General features: G+C 35.6%; 1 protein-coding gene across 5 annotated transcripts in view; it reads right to left on the reverse strand.

The window, feature by feature from the left end:
- COL4A5 (collagen type IV alpha 5 chain) overlaps positions 1–21,411 on the reverse strand; it is a 221,396-nt gene that overhangs the window by 27,254 nt on the left and 172,731 nt on the right. For 2 of the 5 annotated variants that reach the window (XM_044236046.1, XM_044236044.1), the window contains exons 31-42: positions 19,700–19,867; positions 18,518–18,607; positions 17,753–17,902; positions 15,738–15,836; positions 14,087–14,176; positions 13,289–13,428; positions 8,832–8,958; positions 5,386–5,466; positions 4,387–4,485; positions 3,817–3,867; positions 2,412–2,597; positions 719–727 (exon numbers count right to left, since the gene is read on the reverse strand). In XM_044236046.1, coding sequence (XP_044091981.1) covers positions 719–727; positions 2,412–2,597; positions 3,817–3,867; positions 4,387–4,485; positions 5,386–5,466; positions 8,832–8,958; positions 13,289–13,428; positions 14,087–14,176; positions 15,738–15,836; positions 17,753–17,902; positions 18,518–18,607; positions 19,700–19,867 — 1,290 coding nt within the window. Of the gene's footprint in view, positions 1–718; positions 728–2,409; positions 2,598–3,816; positions 3,868–4,386; positions 4,486–5,385; positions 5,467–8,831; positions 8,959–13,288; positions 13,429–14,086; positions 14,177–15,737; positions 15,837–17,752; positions 17,903–18,517; positions 18,608–19,699; positions 19,868–21,411 lie in introns of all 5 variants that reach the window. The other 3 variants (XM_044236047.1, XM_044236045.1, XM_044236048.1) reach the window with 3 other exon arrangements.

Here is a 21,411-nt window from a genome sequence, read left to right on the forward strand (position 1 = left end):
CTCTTAATTATACAGAACAAACTGATGTTTTGTGAAACAGTAGATAGGGATTAAAGAGTACACTTCTTGTGATTAGCACTGGCTATTATTTGTTACGTGCTGAATCACTAAATTATAACTGAAACTAATTTACACTCTATGTTAACTAACTAGAATTTAAATAAAAAGTTAAAAAAAGATTGCCTTTTTGAAGGATAGTTTGATTTCATTTACATTAATAGATATAAAACAAAAATAAGAAATACACTATACTCTGAAGGTAAAGCTAAAATATATAATAAACTTTGGGGTACTATAAGTGTTTGGGTACTAAAAATGACAAAAAATTTATGAATTTTAAAATGTTAAATTAGTTTTCCTAACTAGGTAATTTGGGGTTATTCCAATAGAAATATTGGGCTCTACAGTTCTTTCAACTTTCAGAGATAGACCAACATGTAAGAACTGAACTGGCATATATGCTCTTAAAATGCATGCAAGCACTTGAAAATATTAGGTATATATATATATATATATATATATATATATGGAGAGAGAGAAATTATATACTGAATTATATACATATACCACATATACATACATGTATACATATACATGTATATATGTATAACTATATACACACATACATATATGTGTGTGTGTATATATATATATATATATATATTTAAGAAAAGTTTCAAAGTTCATGCAGTTACTACTTTGGAGTTAAGGAGCTAACCTGGAGGACCTGGATAGGGATCAAAGTTCACCAAGGCCCAATGTCATCATTAATGAAAAGGAAAAATATCAAAATTGTTAGCAATATCAAGAAACTAAAGCATTACTCTAACTTCTTTCAAGTTAAACTTTAATTCAATAAAAGAATACTCTGGAAGTTCACATTCATGCACCTGTAGATAAACCAAGTTATTACCACTTAGCATCAGCACTAAAATAAAGATAGCACATGTGATATATGGTTTTATAATAATCATTACCATGAGCTCAAAAATAATTAACTCTAAGATCAACTTGGTTCAAAACTACATTTTAATTTGTAGTTTACAAACAAAATGAGAAGTCACAAACTACTCATCAGGTAGATGTTCTTCTTCCTGCTATTTAGAAACAGTAAATTTTTTAAAAGCACCTTTGTGACTAATGACTTTATGTTGACAAATTTCACAAAAATGTTCTACAGTGAGCTCCATTACCAGTAAAGAACAAATAATCAGAGTGCCAATTATAAAAAATGATAACAGTTTGGTTTATTTTGTAATTATTGTATGCATAACATTGCAAGCATAGCATGCAAACATAACATGCATAACAAGCAAGATATTGGTGTCAATTCTTGACATGCAAGAGTTAATACGGCTGAGGTGGTTTTCACTGGTTTTCTTCAATAGTAAAACAAGGTAAAACTATCAACACCCTTTATAAACAGCCAACTCAGGATAAAATTTGGTTTTGAAAATGATCCTCTGAACAAAGTATGTTATTTCATTTTATTTATGTTTTCAGAGCATATCTTACTAAAATTAACTCCAATCACTTCAGAGTTTATGGTAATTTAAATGGAGATTTTTATTTTTAAATACATTTTAAAAATGAGTCAGAGACTTTCAAAGGCAAAAAGGATAAATGTTTTGTTTCTTTTTAAGCTTCCAATGAGGGCCAAGTTTTTAATTTCTCAAAATATAAAAACTGAATATTAAGTCCCAAAAGTCTGTTAATAATCTGTCACCAGTGCTGGGCTCAGCAACATTAATCCCTGATGAAAACAAGCATTTCCAAACAGCAAAATGAAGTGACAAAGCACATACACAAAATGAAAAGTGAACACTGGATGCAAATTGAGACTAAAAGAGCAGTTAACACAAGACAAATGAGGTAGAGACATGAAGCTGGTATGAAGAGATCGCTATTCAATTTAATCATGCTGTGATGTTGAAGACAAATTTGATTGCCTAGTTCCTAGAGAAGATAAAATTTTTTTATTGTGTTTGGTGACATTTGCTGATCATACGACAGAACCATAGCAACACTTTTGGTATGGACCGCAAGCATCTATGGGGTGATCACTAAAATGCTTTCTGTGATGACATGCTGGGAAGCTCATATTAAAAATGCAGATGGCATTTTGCTGCCAGGTTATCAGTATAGTTTAATGTTTAATAAAAAGACTAATAAATCCACTATTTCCTTTTTTCCTCCAAGTGATTTGTTTTAGCAACTTTAAGTAAATGATGAAAGACATTACTGAAAAGAATTATTAGATGCCACAGAAATGGATGGAGCTAGGTATAAAATAAGTTATTTATTAGTAAGGAGTTCTTATAGTCTAAAGTCCTAAAGACTGAATAACCTGCCAGCAAAATGAAATAAATTAATGAATATACAGACCATTACCCTACCACTCATGTACATACCTGGTCTCCCAGGAGGACCCTGGGGCCCAGAGTTGCCTTTAGGGCCTTCCAGAGCTGGACCTGGAGAACCAGGAGGGCCTGGGGGACCCTGCACACCAGGGAAACCCTGAAAGCCTGGTTCTCCCTTTGGACCAGGAAGGCCAGGGTTTCCTGGAATGCCAGGTAATCCTCCATCACCCTTTTGACCTAGGAAAGCAAAGTGACATTAAGAAACACATTAAATGATACTGCCTGTAATAGGCCTGCCTGTGAGGCTAAATCTATTCATTCTTATTAGAACAAGTGATGGGATTTGCCAGGATCAGTTCTATCTCCCACCAAATCCCTCACCCGTCCAAAAAACCCATTCCTTTTATGAAATATATTCAACTGTTATCAGAAATATTTATTAGAGTATGTATAGAAATATAAAAACAATAATAGCTTGGATTCTGAAAGGTATCCTTTGTATTAGGACACAGAGCAATGATCACATGACTGATAGCTGCCAGAAAATAAAAAACAAAAAAATAGAAAGGTTTAAAGTATTGGCACAAATAGGTTAGAGATGGCTGGAGGAAATTCCTTAAACATATATTTTGAGGCTAATTTTGAGACTAATGAAGATATGGATCTTCAATGGTTACTGTATGTCCCTGGAGACAATTGTATTCAAGATTCAGAATCCTAACCCAATCTATTCTCAACATTTTTTCTATACCACCAAAATGCCTGAAAGTGATGTAACAGTAGCACATTAAAGTAATGATTTTGACATTGGGATCATGGGAAGGATGTAGAAATTTCTAGGCAATATGTCTGTAGTTTGAAAAAAACATCCATAGAGTAGCTAATGGGCATTTCAGAACATAAACAAGCATATCTGCACACACATTCAGACATTCAATTAATGCTCTGGTGCTTAAACAAAAGTTAGAACAAGAGATTGCACAAAGATGTGTATGAGCATATACCCACCCAAAACACAAGATGCATATTGATACAAAGTTTTCCATTTTTATTACTGGTACAGATTTCTATACTGTTTCCTAGTATTACCTTGGTTTTGTTTCCATGAGGAGAAAAGAGTGTTTTGTTTTGATTTGTTTTGTTTTCTGGCTGAAAGACTTTTTAAAAAAATTAGTGAAATCTACATCTTTCTACAAATTTGCTTTCTTTATCATTTCCTCAGCATTTACTTATGAAATCAATGAATTTCTTTAAGAATGCATTTTTATATAGTGCAACTCTTTCTACTAAATTGTTAATTAAGAACTGCTTTAAGCTGTTTAAGTTTAAGTTTAGCTTTGAGTTTTCTGGGTTGTATGTGCATTTTATAACAGTAAATAGTGGAGATGGAAACATAAATGTACTGGAACACATACTCGTTATATGGACTGATCTAGTATGTTTTATTAAAGTTTACCAGAAAGTCCTGGGAGTCCAGGGGGTCCTGGGATTCCAAAGCCTGGCTGACCTGTCAGAGCATAAACCAAAAATCTCAAACAGATAATAATAAATGAAACAAGGACAAATTATTTTGGATCGTTCAGTTGTTTACTGAGTGCTACAATGTTATACAAAAGATGCAGAAGATTTGTTTCCAACACGGAACCATAATTCTAACATGAGAAAACTTTAAAAACATATTCTACTTGTGATAAGCATTAAATACATCTTTGTATACATATAGATCTATAAATGGAATATAGATTTCATAGTGAAACAAAGTCATGCAGAAAAGATAAAAGCAGCTGGGTAACTTCACATGAAAAACTGGGCGAGAAAGGATATAGAGCTTTTATAAGAAGGAGGTATCCTGATTGACAAACGTGAAGTAATATTCTTAGTATAGATTGTAAGAAGATATGTAGGAAGGAAGTGTATAGTAGTTTAGAGGTTAAGAAGATATAATTTCATTGTGGGTAAAAAAGGGCAAAAGTTAAAGAAGACAAGGAAGAAATTAGAAAATTAGGAACGATAAAAAATAGAGCACCTGGTTCGCCCTTCTGTCCAGCTGGTCCAGGAATACCATCTTGACCTGGGTTGCCTTTTTCACCTGGAGGACCTGGTGGCCCAGGACGACCTCCACCACCTAAAAGCACAGGGTATAGAAGGTTATACCTATCCTCCCAATTCCCTTTCCTTCTATATTCCCTATTCTTTCCATACTAGCCTCAAATAGTTCCGTTCAAATGACACAAAGTACCTCTGAGACACCCCTTTAAATCACAAATGAATGCTGGAACACTGAAAAGAAATAAAATAAAATAAAATGGAAAAAAACCCACAAAATCTTTTGAAAAAGAAGCACATAAGAAATAAAGGCTGGTAAGAATAAGGAAGAAATTTATTATAAACTCAGTATCCAAAAACTTTCAGTTTCTCATTTTAATCTAGCTTTAGAATATCAAGGAGAATAAGATGTGGAGGTGGAATGAGGTCCTATTACAGGCCTCATATATGGGGCCAGAGAAGTGACTTACTTTAGAATTCAGTGAATTACTTTGCTATACTGAAAAACACCAGACCTTCCACTAATTGCAGGATACTTGAAATAACTCTCCCTGGGAAGAACCCTCAAATAAGGCTCCAAAGTTATAATTTTAAGTAACTTTTATTAAGAGTTGTTCACTTCAGAGGCGCCTGGGTGGCTCAGTCGGCTGGGCATTTATCTTCAGCTCAGGTCATGATCCCAGGGTCCTAGGGTTGAGCCCCATGTCAGTGGGCCCCTGCTCAGTGGAGAGTCTGCTTCTACCTCTCCCACTCCCCGCTTGTGTTCTTGCTCTCACTATCTCTCTCTGTGTCAAATAAGTAAATAAAATCTTAAGGAAAAAAAAAGAGTTGCTCACTTTGTACGTAACAAGTAGAACTAAGTGAATGATCATCATGTTTCCTTGTCTTAAAAATGTTCACAGCTCCCAGAAATGATCTGACTTTCCCAAAATGAATATGAGCCTTAGTTTTACAACTAATCCTTAGGTTTTATACTTACCTACAGGACCAGGTTCTCCTGGAAGGCCAGGGTTCCCAGGAGGACCATTAATACCTTTTGCTCCAGGAAGTCCTGGGGTTCCTAGAATAAAGAGTTCAATTTAATAATGAAATAAAACCTGCACTGTTTTAAGAATTACAACTCAAAATTACAATTTATAGTGTTAGCACAGAAACAGTGAAGAATGGGGGAAAAAGCAAGGAGGATGCTGGTATTTGCTGAACATTTTTAAGGGTAACTTTATGTTTTAAAGTGATTTATCCACAGGCTGGCATTATGATATATTCATAATAAAAATAATCACCACAATACTACACTGGTAGAACTGGTAGGATTCCACTGTGTGAATATACCAAGTTTTTAATTCATTCATCTATTGTCAGACATTTGAGTCACTGTCAGGTTTTAGATATTGTAAATATCTATTCTATTTATGGAAACCTGTTCTACTTTCAGTTTTTAGCTATTATGAGTAATGCTGCTATGAATATTTCTGCACCAGTATTTTTGTGGATATATGTATTAATTTATTCTGGATAAATACCTAGATAGGAATGGAACTGCTGACACAGAGTAGGCATATGGTGCACCTCATTAAAAAAATAACAACAAGTTGCCAAACCATTTGACATTCACAACAGTATTTAAGAATTCCATTTGCTCCAAATCCTTGTACAACATATGGTGATATCAGTTTTTTTAAAATTTATTTATTTTCAGCATAACAGTATCATTATTTTTTCACCACACACAGTGCTCCATGCAATCTGTGCCCTCTATAATACCCACCACCTGGTACCCCAACCTCCCACCCCCCCGCCACTTCAAACCCCTCAGATTGGTTTTCAGAGTCCATAGTCTCTTGTGGCTCACCTCCCTATCCAATTTACCCCAACTCCCTTCTCCTCTCTAACTCCCCATGTCCTCCATGCTTTTTGTTATGCTCCACAAATAAGTGAAACCATATGATAATTGACTCTCTCTGCTTGACCTGATATCAGTTGTTTTAATAGTAACCATTCTGGTAGGAATATAGTGCTACTTCACTGTGGTTTTAATTTGTATTTCTCTGATAGCTAATAATATTGATCAACTTTTTAAAAAAATATCTTATTTATTTATTTATTTGTCAGAGAGAGAGAGCGCGAGAGTGAGCACAGGCAGACAGAGTGGCAGGCAGAGACAGAGAGAGAAGCAGGCTCAAGGAGCCCGATGTGGGACTTGATCCCAGTCCTGGGATGATGACCTGAGCCGAAGGCAACCGCTTAACCAACTGAGCCACCCAGGCATCCCATTGATCAACTTTTTATGTGCTTATTAGCCATCCATATATCTTCTTTTGTGAAAGATTTGTTCAAAGTTTTCCCCATTTAAAAAGAGTGGATTGTATGTATATATTGCTATTATTGAATTGTAGAAGCTCTTTACATATCCCAGATATCAGTCATTTCTCAGATATGTTTTGTAAGTATTTTCTCCTAGTCTGTGGCTTCCCTATTCATTTCCTTAATGGTGTCTTTTGATGAGAAGAGCAGAAGATCTCAGGTTCTTTAAAAGAAAAAAAACAGTGTGGAGCAATTGAATATCTGTATTTAAAAAATGAACCTTGACCCCTAGTTCACACCATAAAAATATTTTTATTCGAACAAATCATAAACCTAAATATAAAAGCTTAAATATTAAATGTTACAGAAAAAATAGAAGAATATTTCCATAAACTTGAATAGGCAAATATTTTGTAATAGGAGACAAAAAGCACTAACTATGAAAGAAAAGTAATAAACTGAACTTTATTAAAATTAACTTTTGAAAAAAATAACTTTTGATCATCACACAACAGTATTAAGAAAATATCACACAATAGCATTAGGAATGAAAGGCAAATTTGAGACAGAAAGAATGTATTTGTAATACATGTATCTGACAAGGGCTCATATTCCAAATATATAAAGAACTGTCCTATGTCAATAAGAAAAAAGGGTAAACAATCCAATAAATGTGAGTAAGAAAACATGGAGCAGGCATTTCAAAAAGATGCTATCCAAATGGCCAATAAGTATATGGAAAGGTGTTTAATATAGTCATTCATTTAAAAATGTAAAACAAAACTTCACTATGACACTTCTATGTACCCACCAGAACAGCTAAAATTAAAAAGACTGACGATACCAAATGAGGTGAGGTGTACTAACCACAACATAATCATGACAAGACACCAGGAGCCACCCAGGAACATTTCATACATTGCATGTGAGACTGTAACTTATAAAATCACTTTGGAAAATGGCACCATCTACTAAACTTAAATGTATACCTACTCTATAATTCAGTAATAATACTATGAAGTTATTGTCTAAAAGAAATGAGTATGTATGTCCACAAAAAGACATGATAAAGAATGTTAACAGCATCTTTTTTAAATAATCTCAAACTAGAAACAACACAGAAGTCCATCAACAGGTGAATGGGTAATTGATTTTATGTATTTCTTCAATGGAATATTACATATTTCTTCAATGGAATATTATAGAGTAATTATAAAAAAAAACCTACTGACACATGCAACAAGATAAATCAATCTTACAGACATGAGTGAAAGAAGCCAGATGGAAGGATATAACCTGTATGATTCCATTTATATTAATTTCAAAAACAGGTAAAATTACTTGATGATAATAGAAATCACAGTAGTGGTTACCTTGGGAGGTGGTTTCACTGTGAAGGGGCCTGGGTAAAACTTTATGAGGCAAGGGAACTATTTTATATCTTGATATGTGTGGTGGGTACACGAATTATATATGGGTGAAAACTCATCTATAGTCTTGTACATTTTACTCTACTTTATACTTCAGTAAAATGTTAAGGAAAAGATAACCAAAGGCCCACTCTATCCATGCCACTGTGCACTCCAAAAGACAAACAAACAAATGAAATACAAGCATAACCAGAGCAGATAGTATAACAAGGTAGTTCAGGCTACCTACTTGACTATAATGCTAAGTCCCTTTGCTTGCATGACTCAGTCCTTATCATATAAATGAGCTGAAGAGTTGTCCTACCAACAGCCACCCCACTGTGTGCCTGAGCACAACTCTCTAAGACAATCAGTGGCAGGCTCAAGTTTGGTAGTGTATGTTATCACCTACAAAAATAGTAAGGCCTCTTAATTGACTTGTGGCTAGCAGCGCCAAGATTGAAAAATGCTCTACCAAATAGTTTTTGCCCACAGGATATTGTCCTGCTGAGCTGGTAATACTCATTCTCATTTTATACAGAAAGAAATTTGGGCAAAGAAAAGTTAAAAAAAAGCTGGTTCAAGATTATGTTGCTAGTCAGTATCTCATTGGGAAAGAAAACAGCAGTCTGCCAAATAAGAAGTTGCTCTGTGGGATGGGTTAGAGTAGATAGGAAGGAGAGAAGGAAGCATTTAAGAAAAGGAATATTACCAGGGAATCCAGGAAGGCCTGGTTGTCCTTTTGCTCCAGGGGTCCCTGGTAATCCAGGCAAACCAGTATCTCCCCTAGAACCCTTGATTCCAGGGTTTCCTGGGTATCCAGGCAGACCAGGTTCACCCTAAAACCATGAATAAGAAGATAAAACTGAGTCTCTACATGATGTAGATTGTATAACAACATAACATTATTTATAGAGCTTTTATTTTATGTCAGGCACTCTGATAAGTGCTGTACATAAAATGCTTTGTTTAATCACTTGCAGAAATTTAACTTGAAAATGCTTTGTTTAATCATCACAATAGCTCTTTGAGTTAGGCTTTATCATCTCTACTTATATCTACTTATAAATGAGAAAACTGAATCTTGGAGAATTCAAGTGCCTAATGGCTCTAGCAAGTGGCAGAATCAGAATTTGAACCAAGGTTTTTCAGACTCCAGAGTTCACGCTATTTCTACAATACGTAGATGTATTACTCATTAGTCATTAACACTTCAGTAAGAAACACACTATCCCATTTTATAGTGTTGCAACTAATAAGTTGTGGAGTCTGCATTTGGATCCAGATAGTCTGATTTGAACCTATGGTTGTTATCCCTAGTATGCTACAATGAAATTCAATGCTTACAATAATTATGTCAAATATTATTGACAAATTATGTCAAATAGTTACAGTAGGTTCTACTGTAAAAAGTAAATTTAATCTTAACATGTAGTGCTTATGGTTGCCTAGGTGAATAAGATCATCTACTTGTGACTTAAATGATTCTGCATTATGGCAAAAGCCTTTTCAACTAATTCCTTTTCTTCTTACATCCCACTGGGCTGGAAATACATGTATTTTGATCTGAACCCTTATAAATCAAACATCTAGCACATTTTTATACACATAATAGGTATACAATTAAATTTTGGATTGAACTGGTTCCATCTTAGATATTTACACAGGAAATCTTTGAATAAACTATAATTCTTCTTGTTATTCATTTACCAATGACATTTATATATATCAAAATGAAAAATAAGAAGAAAATTCCAATAGTCTGCTAACGGTAAATCTGAAAGGCAGTAAGCAAGCTCCTGGTGACTTATGATAATGTTAAGTTCTATAAACAACCACAATCTGTTAATTTCAACTAGCACTCAGTTCCCCACGACATTTCTCACCACTCTATGACCCTATTCTAAATTTCATAAATAAAGTTAATATTTCACCAGGGCTTCTGATAAGGACTAAAATTTGCTAATTTAAGTTTTATCTAAGGCTTTATCATTCATACACTTTCAGAGAAAACAATGCAGTTCCAAAAAGGTAAGCAAGAAGAAATTAAAAAGAAGAAGAAGAAGAAGAGCATACTCAGAACATCGACAAACTGGCCAGAAATCTTACAAATCACTCTAAGAAAGGACAGTTCTGTTTACAAAGCAAAAGCTTGACATGACTTGAATAGACTTAAGAAACAAATATCCACATTTCTTCAAATGTCATCCTTTGATAGAATTTTATTTAGATAACACTGACATATAACATTAGTTTCAGGTGTACAACACAATTTGATATTTGTATATACTGTAAAATGATCACTACAATAAATCTAGTTAACATCCATCATCATATATAGTTACAAAATTTTTGGTTCTTGTGATAAAAACTTTCAGGATTTTCTCTCTTAGCAACTTTCAATATACGATAGAGTATTAACTACAGTCACCATGCTGTACATTACATCCTGATCACTTAGTTTATAGCTAAGTCTATACTTTTTAAACCTCTTCACCCATTTCACCCACCTTCCAATATTTCACACCAATCTCTGGCAACCACAACTTTGTTCTCTGTATCTATTAGCTCATTCTTTAAATGTCTTTGTCTCTTTATTTATTTTTAGATTCCACATATATACTAGATCATATGGTACTGGTCTTTCTCTAAATTATTTCACTTAGCATAATGCCCTCAAGGTCCATCCATGTTGTCCCAAATGGCAAGATTTCATTCTTTTATATGGCTCAGTAATATCCCACTGTATATATATCCCACATTTTCTTTATCTATTCATATACCAATGAACACTTAGGTTGCTTTCACATCTTGACTACTGTAAATAATGCTACAATATATATGGGGATGGGTATATCTTTTCAAGTTAGTGTTTTCATTTTCTTTAGATAAATATCCAGAAGTGGAATTGATAGATCATATAATAGTTCTTTTTTAAAAATTTTACTTAATTTTATTTTTTTCAGTGTTCCAAAATTCATCATTTATGAACCACACCCAGTGCTCCATGCAATATATGACCTCCATAATACCTACCACCAGGTTCACCCAACCCTCCACCCTCCTCCCCTCCAAAACCCTGTTTGTTTCTCAGAGTCCACAGTCTCTCATGGTTAGTCTCCCCCTCCAATTTCCCCCAGTTCACTTCTCCTCTCCATCTCCCAATGTCCTCCATGTTATTCCTTATGCTCCACATGTAACTGAAACCATATGATAATTGACTCTCTGCTTGACTTATTTCACTCAGCATAATCGCTTCCAGTCCCGTTCATGTTGATATAAAAGTTGGGTATTCATCCTTTCTGATAGAGGCATAATACTCCATTGTATATATGGACCATATCTTCTTTATCCATTCATCCAAGGAATCTAGAAAGACCTCAAGTACTTGATTGTAAGACTGATGAATCATAAGTTTAGACAAGAGCTTTTGAGAGCAGCTAGAGGGAAGAGTTTCCTTACATACAGAGGAAGGTCCATCAAAATAATGTCAGACCATGTCAGGTCATGATCTCAGGGTCCTGGGATCGAGTCCCGCATCGGGCTCTCTGCTCAGCAGGGAGCCTGCTTCCATCTCTCTCTCTCTCTCTCTGCCTGCCTCTCCATCTACTTGTGATCTCTTTCTATCAAATAAATAAATAAAATCGTTAAAAAAATTTAAGCGATAAAGCAAATACAGAATAGTGTGTATTCTATGACTCTATGCATATATAATACATGTAGAAAACCCAAAATTTTGTATATATACATAAAAATATGTATGGCAAGGGATTCAAATCTATACACTATTATCAGTAGATCTCTACAGGTAAGGGAATAGAATAAAGAAGATATGTTATTAAAGGGATTTCACTTTTACCCTTGATATGTCTGTATTATCATTTTTTAATGTAGTCATGTATTACTGGTAAAATTTAAATAGAAGAGAAAATATTCAGCATCATTTCAATAGACTTTACACTGTTAATTTGCAGTTAATATGCAGAAATTTCTCTTGATTATCTCTTACTATAAGTTGACTGACTATGCAATCAAACTAAAATTTTCTGTATACTATTAAAAAGAAATTATCTTTAAAACATTCAAATTTCATGAGTTAAATCATTGAGCAACAACAAAAGAGACAAAGCAAGAAAGAGACTCTTAACTATAGAGAACAACCTGATGGTTACCAGAGGAAAGGTGGGTGGAGGGATGGGTTAAATAGGTGATGGGGATCAAGGAGGGCACTTGCTGTGATGAGCAGCAGGTGGTATATGGAAATACTGAATCACTAAATTGTACACCTGAAACTAATATAACATTGTGTGTTAATTATACTGGAATTAACATTAATTTTTTTAAAAAAATTAAAAAGTAAAAAGGACAGCTTAAAAGGAAAAAAAAAACCCACATTATTCAGTACATTCTTATCTCAGTAGGAATTTTCATTAATTCCATGGAAGGTTAGTAACACCATTCTTTTTGTAATATTTCCTAGCTTTGTGGTCTGCCTGAATGATTAAACAGTATTGTGAGACAAATGATTAACCAGGAGAAAATATTTGCGATATATATAAGAGACAATGGATGAATCTTCGCTAAAGAGTACTTCCACAAATCAGTAGGAATTATTACCTTTTTACACGGAATTAAGGAGCTATCAAATATTCATTGAGTCTAATGATTCTAAGATATGTTCTAAATTTGATTGAGAAACACTACCAAAGTGTTCACGCTGACTAGGTATGTGAAGGGACAGGTACAACTGTTTTAAGTGTACTACCTCTCATATGCCATTAGGAATACTACAGCATTTCATTAATTACATGAGTTACTTTGTCTATAAGTGTCTTCATATTAGTTAATAATAATATTAGGATATAGATCAATATTTCCCCACTAAGTTGGGAAAAGAAAACCAAAGCTAGGCAGGAATATACCTTTGGTTTACCAAATTACACTCAGAGATTAAGATAGAGGGAAAACAAAGAAATCTCGCACACACCTTTTTGGATTGGCTACAAACTCTAAAACATAACTCCTTACAATGTAAGAGAAAGCAGGAGGAATGAATTTTCAGAATATACCATGTCAACTGTGTAGTTTCTTTAATGTAGAATTAGGAATGAGCACAGTATTTTTTAAAAAAATCATATCTGCTCAGGTATATGCTTAGAGTAGAATTACCTTTGGGCCAGGAAGACCAGGAAGACCAATGCCTGAAACACCAGGATCACCTTTTTCTCCTTTCTGTCCAGGTAATCCTGGGGAGCCAGGTTGTCCAGGAACTCCAGGAGGTCCAGGAGACCCTTTCACACCCTGAGGTCCTGTTGAAAATATATAATATGCATCTTTTTTTTACAAAATATGCTTTATTCATGGCATATCTATGACACTTAGATGACTAAGGGGAAAGGTTTTTTTAAAAAATAACTCTGCAGGGACGCCTGGGTGGTGCAGTTGGTTGGACAACTGCCTCCGGCTCAGGGCGTGATCCTGGAGTCCCGGGATCGAGTCCCACATCAGGCTCCCAGCTCCATGGGGAGTCTGCTTCGCTCTCTGACCTTCTCCTCGCTCATGCTCTCTCTCACTGTCTCTCTCTCTCAAATAAATAAAATAAAATCTTAAAAAAAATAACTCTGCAAATTCTGAATTATATAATAATCTTTTACAACCAGGATTATTTAAAAGCCTATTTTTTAAGGAAGTTTAAGAGAAAGGGGTACAGTGAGAGAAAATATACATATTTGTGGATCCTTACTCTTAAGGTTTCTAAAACTCTGTCCCTTAAATCACATTTCAAATATTTGTGTGATGAGAAAACTCTATCCACTGATTACGTCTATTACTGTCTCAGTTTGATTCTATCAACACCAGTCTCTATTTTAATAACAAAGAGAATGAACCATCTGCTGTTAATGGAATTAAATATTTGGCCTAGATGTCCATCAACAGATGAATATTTGGGAGACTTTCATCACTCACCTGGAAAACCCATATCACCTATGCTTCCTTTAAGTCCAGGAGGTCCTGTAAGTCCTGGATTCCCAGGAAGACCAGGGTTACCTTTGGGGCCTAGAAAAGTTAAATTGATTAAATTAAGACAAGTCATCAATATTGAGGTTGCCTGGTTTCTTGGAGTGGGTTGTAATTATAATGTAAGCCTGGGATTAGATGGATGAAACCTTAATAAATGATTAAGTTCCACAGATCTAACTCAGCATAAAACAGGCAAGAGGTACCTAAGAAATCTCCTTAGGGACATATTACAATATAAACATAGTAACAGAGGTCTCCTAATACAAATCAGTTTTTAAAATGCGAAAATTTTACCAGGACACCTCGTTTCTTGCCCTAAAACAATTCCAATCACCTGAAGTCCTATTCGTATTATGTGCATACTACCCTTACTGTATTTACCACAGATAAATCCAATATAATGAGTCTGCTTTTAAAAGATTGAGAAGTAGCTTTCCCACATACGTCTGATTATGTGAAAGTGGTAAATGGAAAGTGGTATCCTGTTATGATATACTCCCAGTACATTAGGCCAGGGATAGATAAAGGTTGACAGAGAGGTACTAACTCCCAACAGTCATGGCTGCTGTGTTCATACATTCTTCTTTGAGCTCAGGTGCCCGAGCTGTGGTGTCACATAGGGATTTTCTAAGGATCACAATGTTGCCTTAAACATTTTTTCTTTTATTTTTTCTTTCATACTGACTTCCAACTTGGGGAAGAGAATGCAGAAGATGTAAAGAATAGAAAGGAACTTGGGGCGCCTGGGTGGCTCAGCGGGTTAAGGCCTCTGCCTTCGGCTCAGGTCATGGTCCCGGGGTTCTGGGATCGAGCCCCGCGTCGGGCTCTCTGCTCAGTGGGGAGCCTGCTTCCTGCTCTCTCTCTCTCTCTCTGCCTGCCTCCCCACCTACTTGTGATTTCTGTCAAATGAATAAATAAAATATTTTAAAAAAAAGAATAGAAAGGAACTTATATATCAAGGCAATGTAGTACAGAGTCTAGAGCAGAATAACTGATCTGAAGGACTCCTATGAGGATGGAGACCAGCTGCTCTTTATTCCTTTGGGCCTAACTAAAAGAAAATGGCTCAAGAAGCAGCAAGAGTTTTACTAGAAATAAGAAAAAATCCATGTCGACTCTAGGGTGATTAATGCTGAAAAAGACTACCAAGGTATGTTGTGAAATTTTTGTCCCTAGAAACTTTAAAAAATATAATCAGCAGCCATCTTTACATGGTTTAATGACTGACTTCTCTGAAGGCAGTAACTAAAAAAGGTAAATTTTTCAGCACCTGCCAGATAACTGCCTCACTGATACCTGTTGCTGTGTATGTAAATAAAACACACCACCTTATTTGGATGTACTTCTCATTCTGTATACATCCTCACTGTCCACAAAAAGAAGAAACTGAGCAAAGGATATTTTGTTAAACCTTGTCAGTTAACACATGGGCCAAATGGCAATATTTTTGCTAAAAAAGAGCTCCACATCTCAGTAGCTACTCAAGCATATTGTCATGATCCGATCCAAAACATCATCACACATGATAAATACATAATTACTTTCCTAGGATTTAGGATCAGCCATTCAATTGCTACAGGTGGTCTGTCATCCTTACCTGATGGTCCCGGCAATCCAGGTTGTCCACTCAGTCCAGGTTGCCCTGGGTCTCCAGGCAAACCCTGGTAACCTTTTGGCCCTGGAACTCCAGGAATACCTTCCAATGATGAATATAAGGAACACAAGTTAGGTTGATATCATTAATCCACTAAAAATAATTTGGGAAAGCAAGCAACCCAAATTCTGAACTATGAATGAAATATAGGAACCCATGATAATCCGACAGAGTAGGAGCCAATAGCACTGGACACATTAAACTCCTCCACTTTTTATTTAGCTACGATTAAGAAGCTCAAATCACTCAGTAACTAAGTCATTTTCCTCTTTGGGCCTCAGTTTTTTCCACTGTAAAATGAAGGAACTGGGGCAGATTATCTTTAGGCTATCTTTTAGATTCTACAACTATCTTTAATAACCTTATTATAATATAGATTACTGCCTCTATTTTACAGAAGGCAAAATTGAAAGAGAATGCTTGTAAGGAATAATTCGAGAAAGATATCTCTTTTTAACAATAATAAAAAATTAGGTGGCCCTACCTCTTTTGTGATGACATACAAAACCACACTAATGTCTTAAACCCTTTTTTGAGGAAAAATCCCGCCAAATTCTGCTCATAGGTAAACATAGTATTTGTGTACACACATACACCCACACATACTCACATGCACACATGAGCTGACAAAAAGAGCCACAAACTTTACTGTAAGCTGCAAATAAACATGGCTAATTTTAAAGTTCTATGTTGTCTGAAAGGCTATTCTATATAGACTGGATTGTAAGCACTTTATTTATTAATTTGTGCTTACCTACATTTTTTTTTCCCAATTTATTTATTTTCAGAAAAACAGTATTCATTATTTTTTCACCACACCCAGTGCTCCATGCAAGCTGTGCCCTCTATAATACCCACCACCTGGTACCCCAACCTCCCACCCACCTGCCACTTCAAACCCCTCAGATTGTTTTTCAGAGTCCATAGTCTCTCATGGTTCATCTCCCCTTCCAATTTACCCAAAAGCACATACCCTCCCCAATGTCCATAACCCTACCCCCCTTCTCCCAACCCCCCTCCCCCCAGCAACCCACAGTTTGTTTCGTGAGATTAAGAGTCACTTATGGTTTGTCTCCCTCCCTATCCCATCTTACCTACATTTTTGATGCCTTGTTATGTTATACTTTTATAAAAAGAAAAAAGAATTTTTTTAATTTAAAAAGTCAGTGTAGGGGTGCCTGGGTGGCTCAGTGGGTTAAAGCCTCTGCCTTCAGCTCGGGTCATAACCCCAGGGTCCTGGGATCGCGCCCCACATTGGGCTCTCTGCTCAGCAGGAAGCCTGCTTCCTCCTCTCTCTCTGCCTGCCTCTCTGCCTACTTGTGATCTCTGTCTGTCAAATAAATAAATAAAATCTTAAAAAAAGTCATTGTAATACTCCATATCTTATTTGTTTCTAATAAAATAACTATAGTAACACAGTTGCTCCCTAAACCTACTTTCAGCAACCTCCCTCATGGCTCAGCTGGCCCAGCTGTTCTTAATCCAATACTTGTTTATTCTGCCAAGGCAAAATAACAATGAACTGGATTTAAAAGCCAAGTATGATATGTATATGTAAACACTGCAGGGCAACAATGTACTATTCCTCCCCATCTGGTCTCAAGGGAAAAAAAAAATTAAGGGACCAGCAAATTTCCCAAATACTGAAATCAATTTTTCAAGTGATTCTGGCTATATATGCTTTCCTCTCAACAACATATTGCTTTCTGGAAAGCCTGAAGGTGACTGCCTTAAGTCTATTTTAAGAGTTCATAGTTTTTGACAAGTTAAACTACAAAGAAAACACTTAAATAAAAGTTGATCACTGAAACACTACAAATCAGATGAAAATTTTCATTACCAAAAATTTGATGTGCCTTTTGTTGGTGACTTCTACACTATAAATCACTTTTCGTGCTTTTTAAAATGAAACTTGAGATATACCAGTAAATACATTCACAAATAAATGTATTACTTACCTGGTAAGCCAGGGTCCCCCTTCTCTCCTTTTGAGCCCAGTAGATCTGGATCCACTGGTCCAGGAGGGCCTGGAAGGCCAGGCTCTCCTTTACCACCTTTTTCTCCTACAGGGCCAGGAGGTCCTGGCTGACCCTGCAAACCATCATCACCTAAAACCAACATGTGCGGAGAGGACACAACAGATTAGATTCATCCTTCCAGGATTTATGCCTATAAAGATTATTATAATATTATATATATATATATATATAAATAATCTATAAAGATTATTCATATATTCTGTAATTTAGTAAGCCACTGACCACCCAAAAAAACACTTATGCACTATGGTTATTGTCTGAGTAACTTGAACTCACATCACATTTTTCCACTCAAATAACACTCCCTCTATTTTCTGGGGTTCTTTGACAATAATAGAAACTGTAAAAAAATCAAAATTCAATCCCCATATTTTATTATTTTGAGCTAAGCATTTGCAACGTTTCATGGTATTCAAACTGTGCATGCCACCAAATCAAAAATACAATGTACTTAAATGCCATGTCACATAAGTGATGAATCACTGAATTCTACTCCTGAAACCAATATTACACTCTATGTTAACTAACTAGAATTTAAATAAAAGCTTTTAGAAAATACCATGTCACAAAGAAACAAAAGTTAGCATTGCCCATTATAAAGCACTCAAAAATATTCTATATTGACACAAAACAACGTTTAATTTTCTCTCTCACATGCATCTACCAGCCAATTCTGAATATTACCTTTGATACCAGGAACACCACTCCTGCCAGGAATTCCCAAAGGTCCTGGTGGGCCTGGAGGTCCCATCATACCCATTTCACCTTTGGTACCTTTGAAGAGTATCAAATAATTAACTTTAACTTTCCTTGACCTTGGAAAAATAAAAGATAACTTTTAATATGTCAACTGGAAGACTACTGAGTGTTACTGGGCATTAAGTTTTACCCCTTTTCAACTGCTGTAACTTTGGCAACTACTACTGCTGATATGAATGAATAAAAAGACTCTGGGGCACCTACGTGTCTCAGTCAGTTAAGCACCCGGTTGTTTAGGCCATCTCAGCATCCTGAGATTCAGTCCGCAGTGGGCTCTGCACTGGGTGTAGAGCTTACTTAAGATTCTCTCTCGTTCCCTCCTCTTCTGCCCCTCCCCAATCCTGGGCTCACACTCTCTCTTTCAAAAAATAAAAATAAAAATAAAAAGACTCACTGTGGTAGCTAATCTCCAAAGATTGCCTCACAATGCACCACACTTTCCAGTATACACAACCTTGTGCAGCCTTCTGTCCTTGAATTTGGGCTGATTCTGTGCCTTGCCCTTGACTAAGTGACACTGTATGACTCCCAAGGCTAGATCATAGGAAGCCTTGCAGCCTTCACCTGGGACTCTTAGAACACTTGCTTTTGGTTTTGGGGATTCTCTCTTTTGGGAAGCCAGCTGCCTCTAGAAGGAGAGCAACTACCCTGAATTTACCAGAATGTAAGGATCCCAAGCCATGTGAAGGATCATTATGGATAATGAGAGACCATTTGAAGAGGCCAAGGAACATGCAGTTGTCAGAGAAGTGCCATCGTGGAAGTAGATCCTTCATCCCAACCACTCCAGTTGGTGCCATGTAGATCAGAGATAAATGACCCTACCAAATCATGACTTAACTCCTGACCCACAAAATCTTGAACAAAATAAAAAGGTTGAATTAAACCATTAAATTGTGGGATCATTTTTTATACAGCAATATGTAACCAGAAATCTCAGCAAAAAAATGTAATGAAAATAGCAAACTGAGTTTCCTGCAAAGACATTTAACACTTTTCCTTAAGGGACAGTGTCAATTCAGAAAAGTACAAGATAATAATATATCAGAATCATATTAAATATGTTTTAACTTCCGGAATCCAAAACCAGAGAAAACTTTGAAGTACCTGGAAATCCAGAGGCACCTGCTTTTCCTGGATGCCCTGGTGTTCCTGGGGGTCCCATAGGACCAGGTGCTCCAGGAATTCCTGGACTGCCTCTCTCTCCAGGGGGTCCTGGAACATCAAACCCAGGAGGCCCTGGGTCTCCCTTCTCTCCTGGTATTCCATGCAGGCCTAGTTAATACAACACCAATATTAACAAGTTTTGAAGCAGTTTTAAGAGCTGTATCTGATTATTTTTCTAGCAAACAAGTGATAGACTCCTGTGTATAACAAACCTAACAGTGATTCAGAGATACTTTTGGTATCATGCATATAAAATGACCTAACAATCAAACTTTAGGATTTTCAAGCATATTTCTCTATGAAAGTGCTTCTCAAATTATTTCCAGTGAAAAACCAACATTTTCTTAATTCCTGGTCCACCATGGGCAAATATTTTCATAAAACACAATAAAAATTACTAAAAAAATACTAAAATAAAAAGCCAAAGTCATACATGACTACATTTTGGTTATTATATTCAACAAATACAATTACACTGTCAAATTACCATATAAGTTTCTAAATGCTTACTCTCAATTTCTTCTAATTCCAATGCAGACTGGTAACAAGCATTTTGTGATTTGACATTGGTCCATTGACTGCATTTGGATTTGCACACTCTAAGGTACTATGGATTATTGGGATATATTTCTATAATCCATAAAAATGATCCATTACTGAATAAGCCCATTACATGGACATTTTCAACTTTATTTTTGTTTCATTTTACATGTTATCTTGATAATACATTACACCATCAGTTTTTGTTGTTAAATTTTGTTTTTCAGTATTTCAACCAGGATTTCACAGAAAAAAATATGATACTGCAAAAATATTTAACCTTAGTAAGTTTTGCAAGACTGAACTACTCCAAGAGACAAGATGATTAAAATTGATTATATATTCAGGGAAAAGAATTACTCTACCAACGTAAGACAAGTTTCCACTCCAATTCCTATCAGGTATGTGACTTTGTGAGTCACATAGGTAGGTGATAGGTAGGTCAGTATTGTTGACCTACAACTGTTAAATAGGAATACAATTGACTGGAAGCTGGAGGCTGAGCCAGGTGACCATTCCAAAGTGTCCCTTCAACAGTAAGACCTAATTTTATTGTTGAAGATTCAGAGGTGATTATTTGTATAATAGAGCAAGATGCTGGGATTTTAAGATCTGTTTGATGTCATATACCAGCATGTCCTTAAACCAATAAAACTGACTTTGAAGATTAGGGAATTCCATTCAGTTTGCATGTCATAATGGTTCCAATTCTGTCATTTCATTGAAAATACTACAGAAAGGGGAGAGATATTTTACATTATTATATTTGTGACATATGATGAGATACCTAATAATGAACACTATTACAACTCTATCTGAATCACTGCCTACTGTTATAACTGAGTTTTCAAGATAACTCATTTGTCCTTTGAAATACGCTCCACAAAGTAATGGAAAAAACCCAAAGACTTAAACCTGGACAAATCTTGTTTGTTTTTCATGTTTAAAAAGCTTCACTTTAAGATGCAGCTTTTGAGAAAGAACTACAGTACCTGGTAGACCTGAAGTTCAAGAGGCAGGAGTTACAGTTCAGCAGCAAGATGAACCACCCAAGCAGAAGCAAGTTGCAAAAAGATTGATTAGGTTAAGAAAAAAACCAAGCATGTAAAGAT

Source organism: Neovison vison, chromosome X, assembly GCF_020171115.1.
Source record: "Neovison vison isolate M4711 chromosome X, ASM_NN_V1, whole genome shotgun sequence".
Classification (NCBI taxonomy): Eukaryota; Metazoa; Chordata; class Mammalia; order Carnivora; family Mustelidae; genus Neogale; species Neogale vison.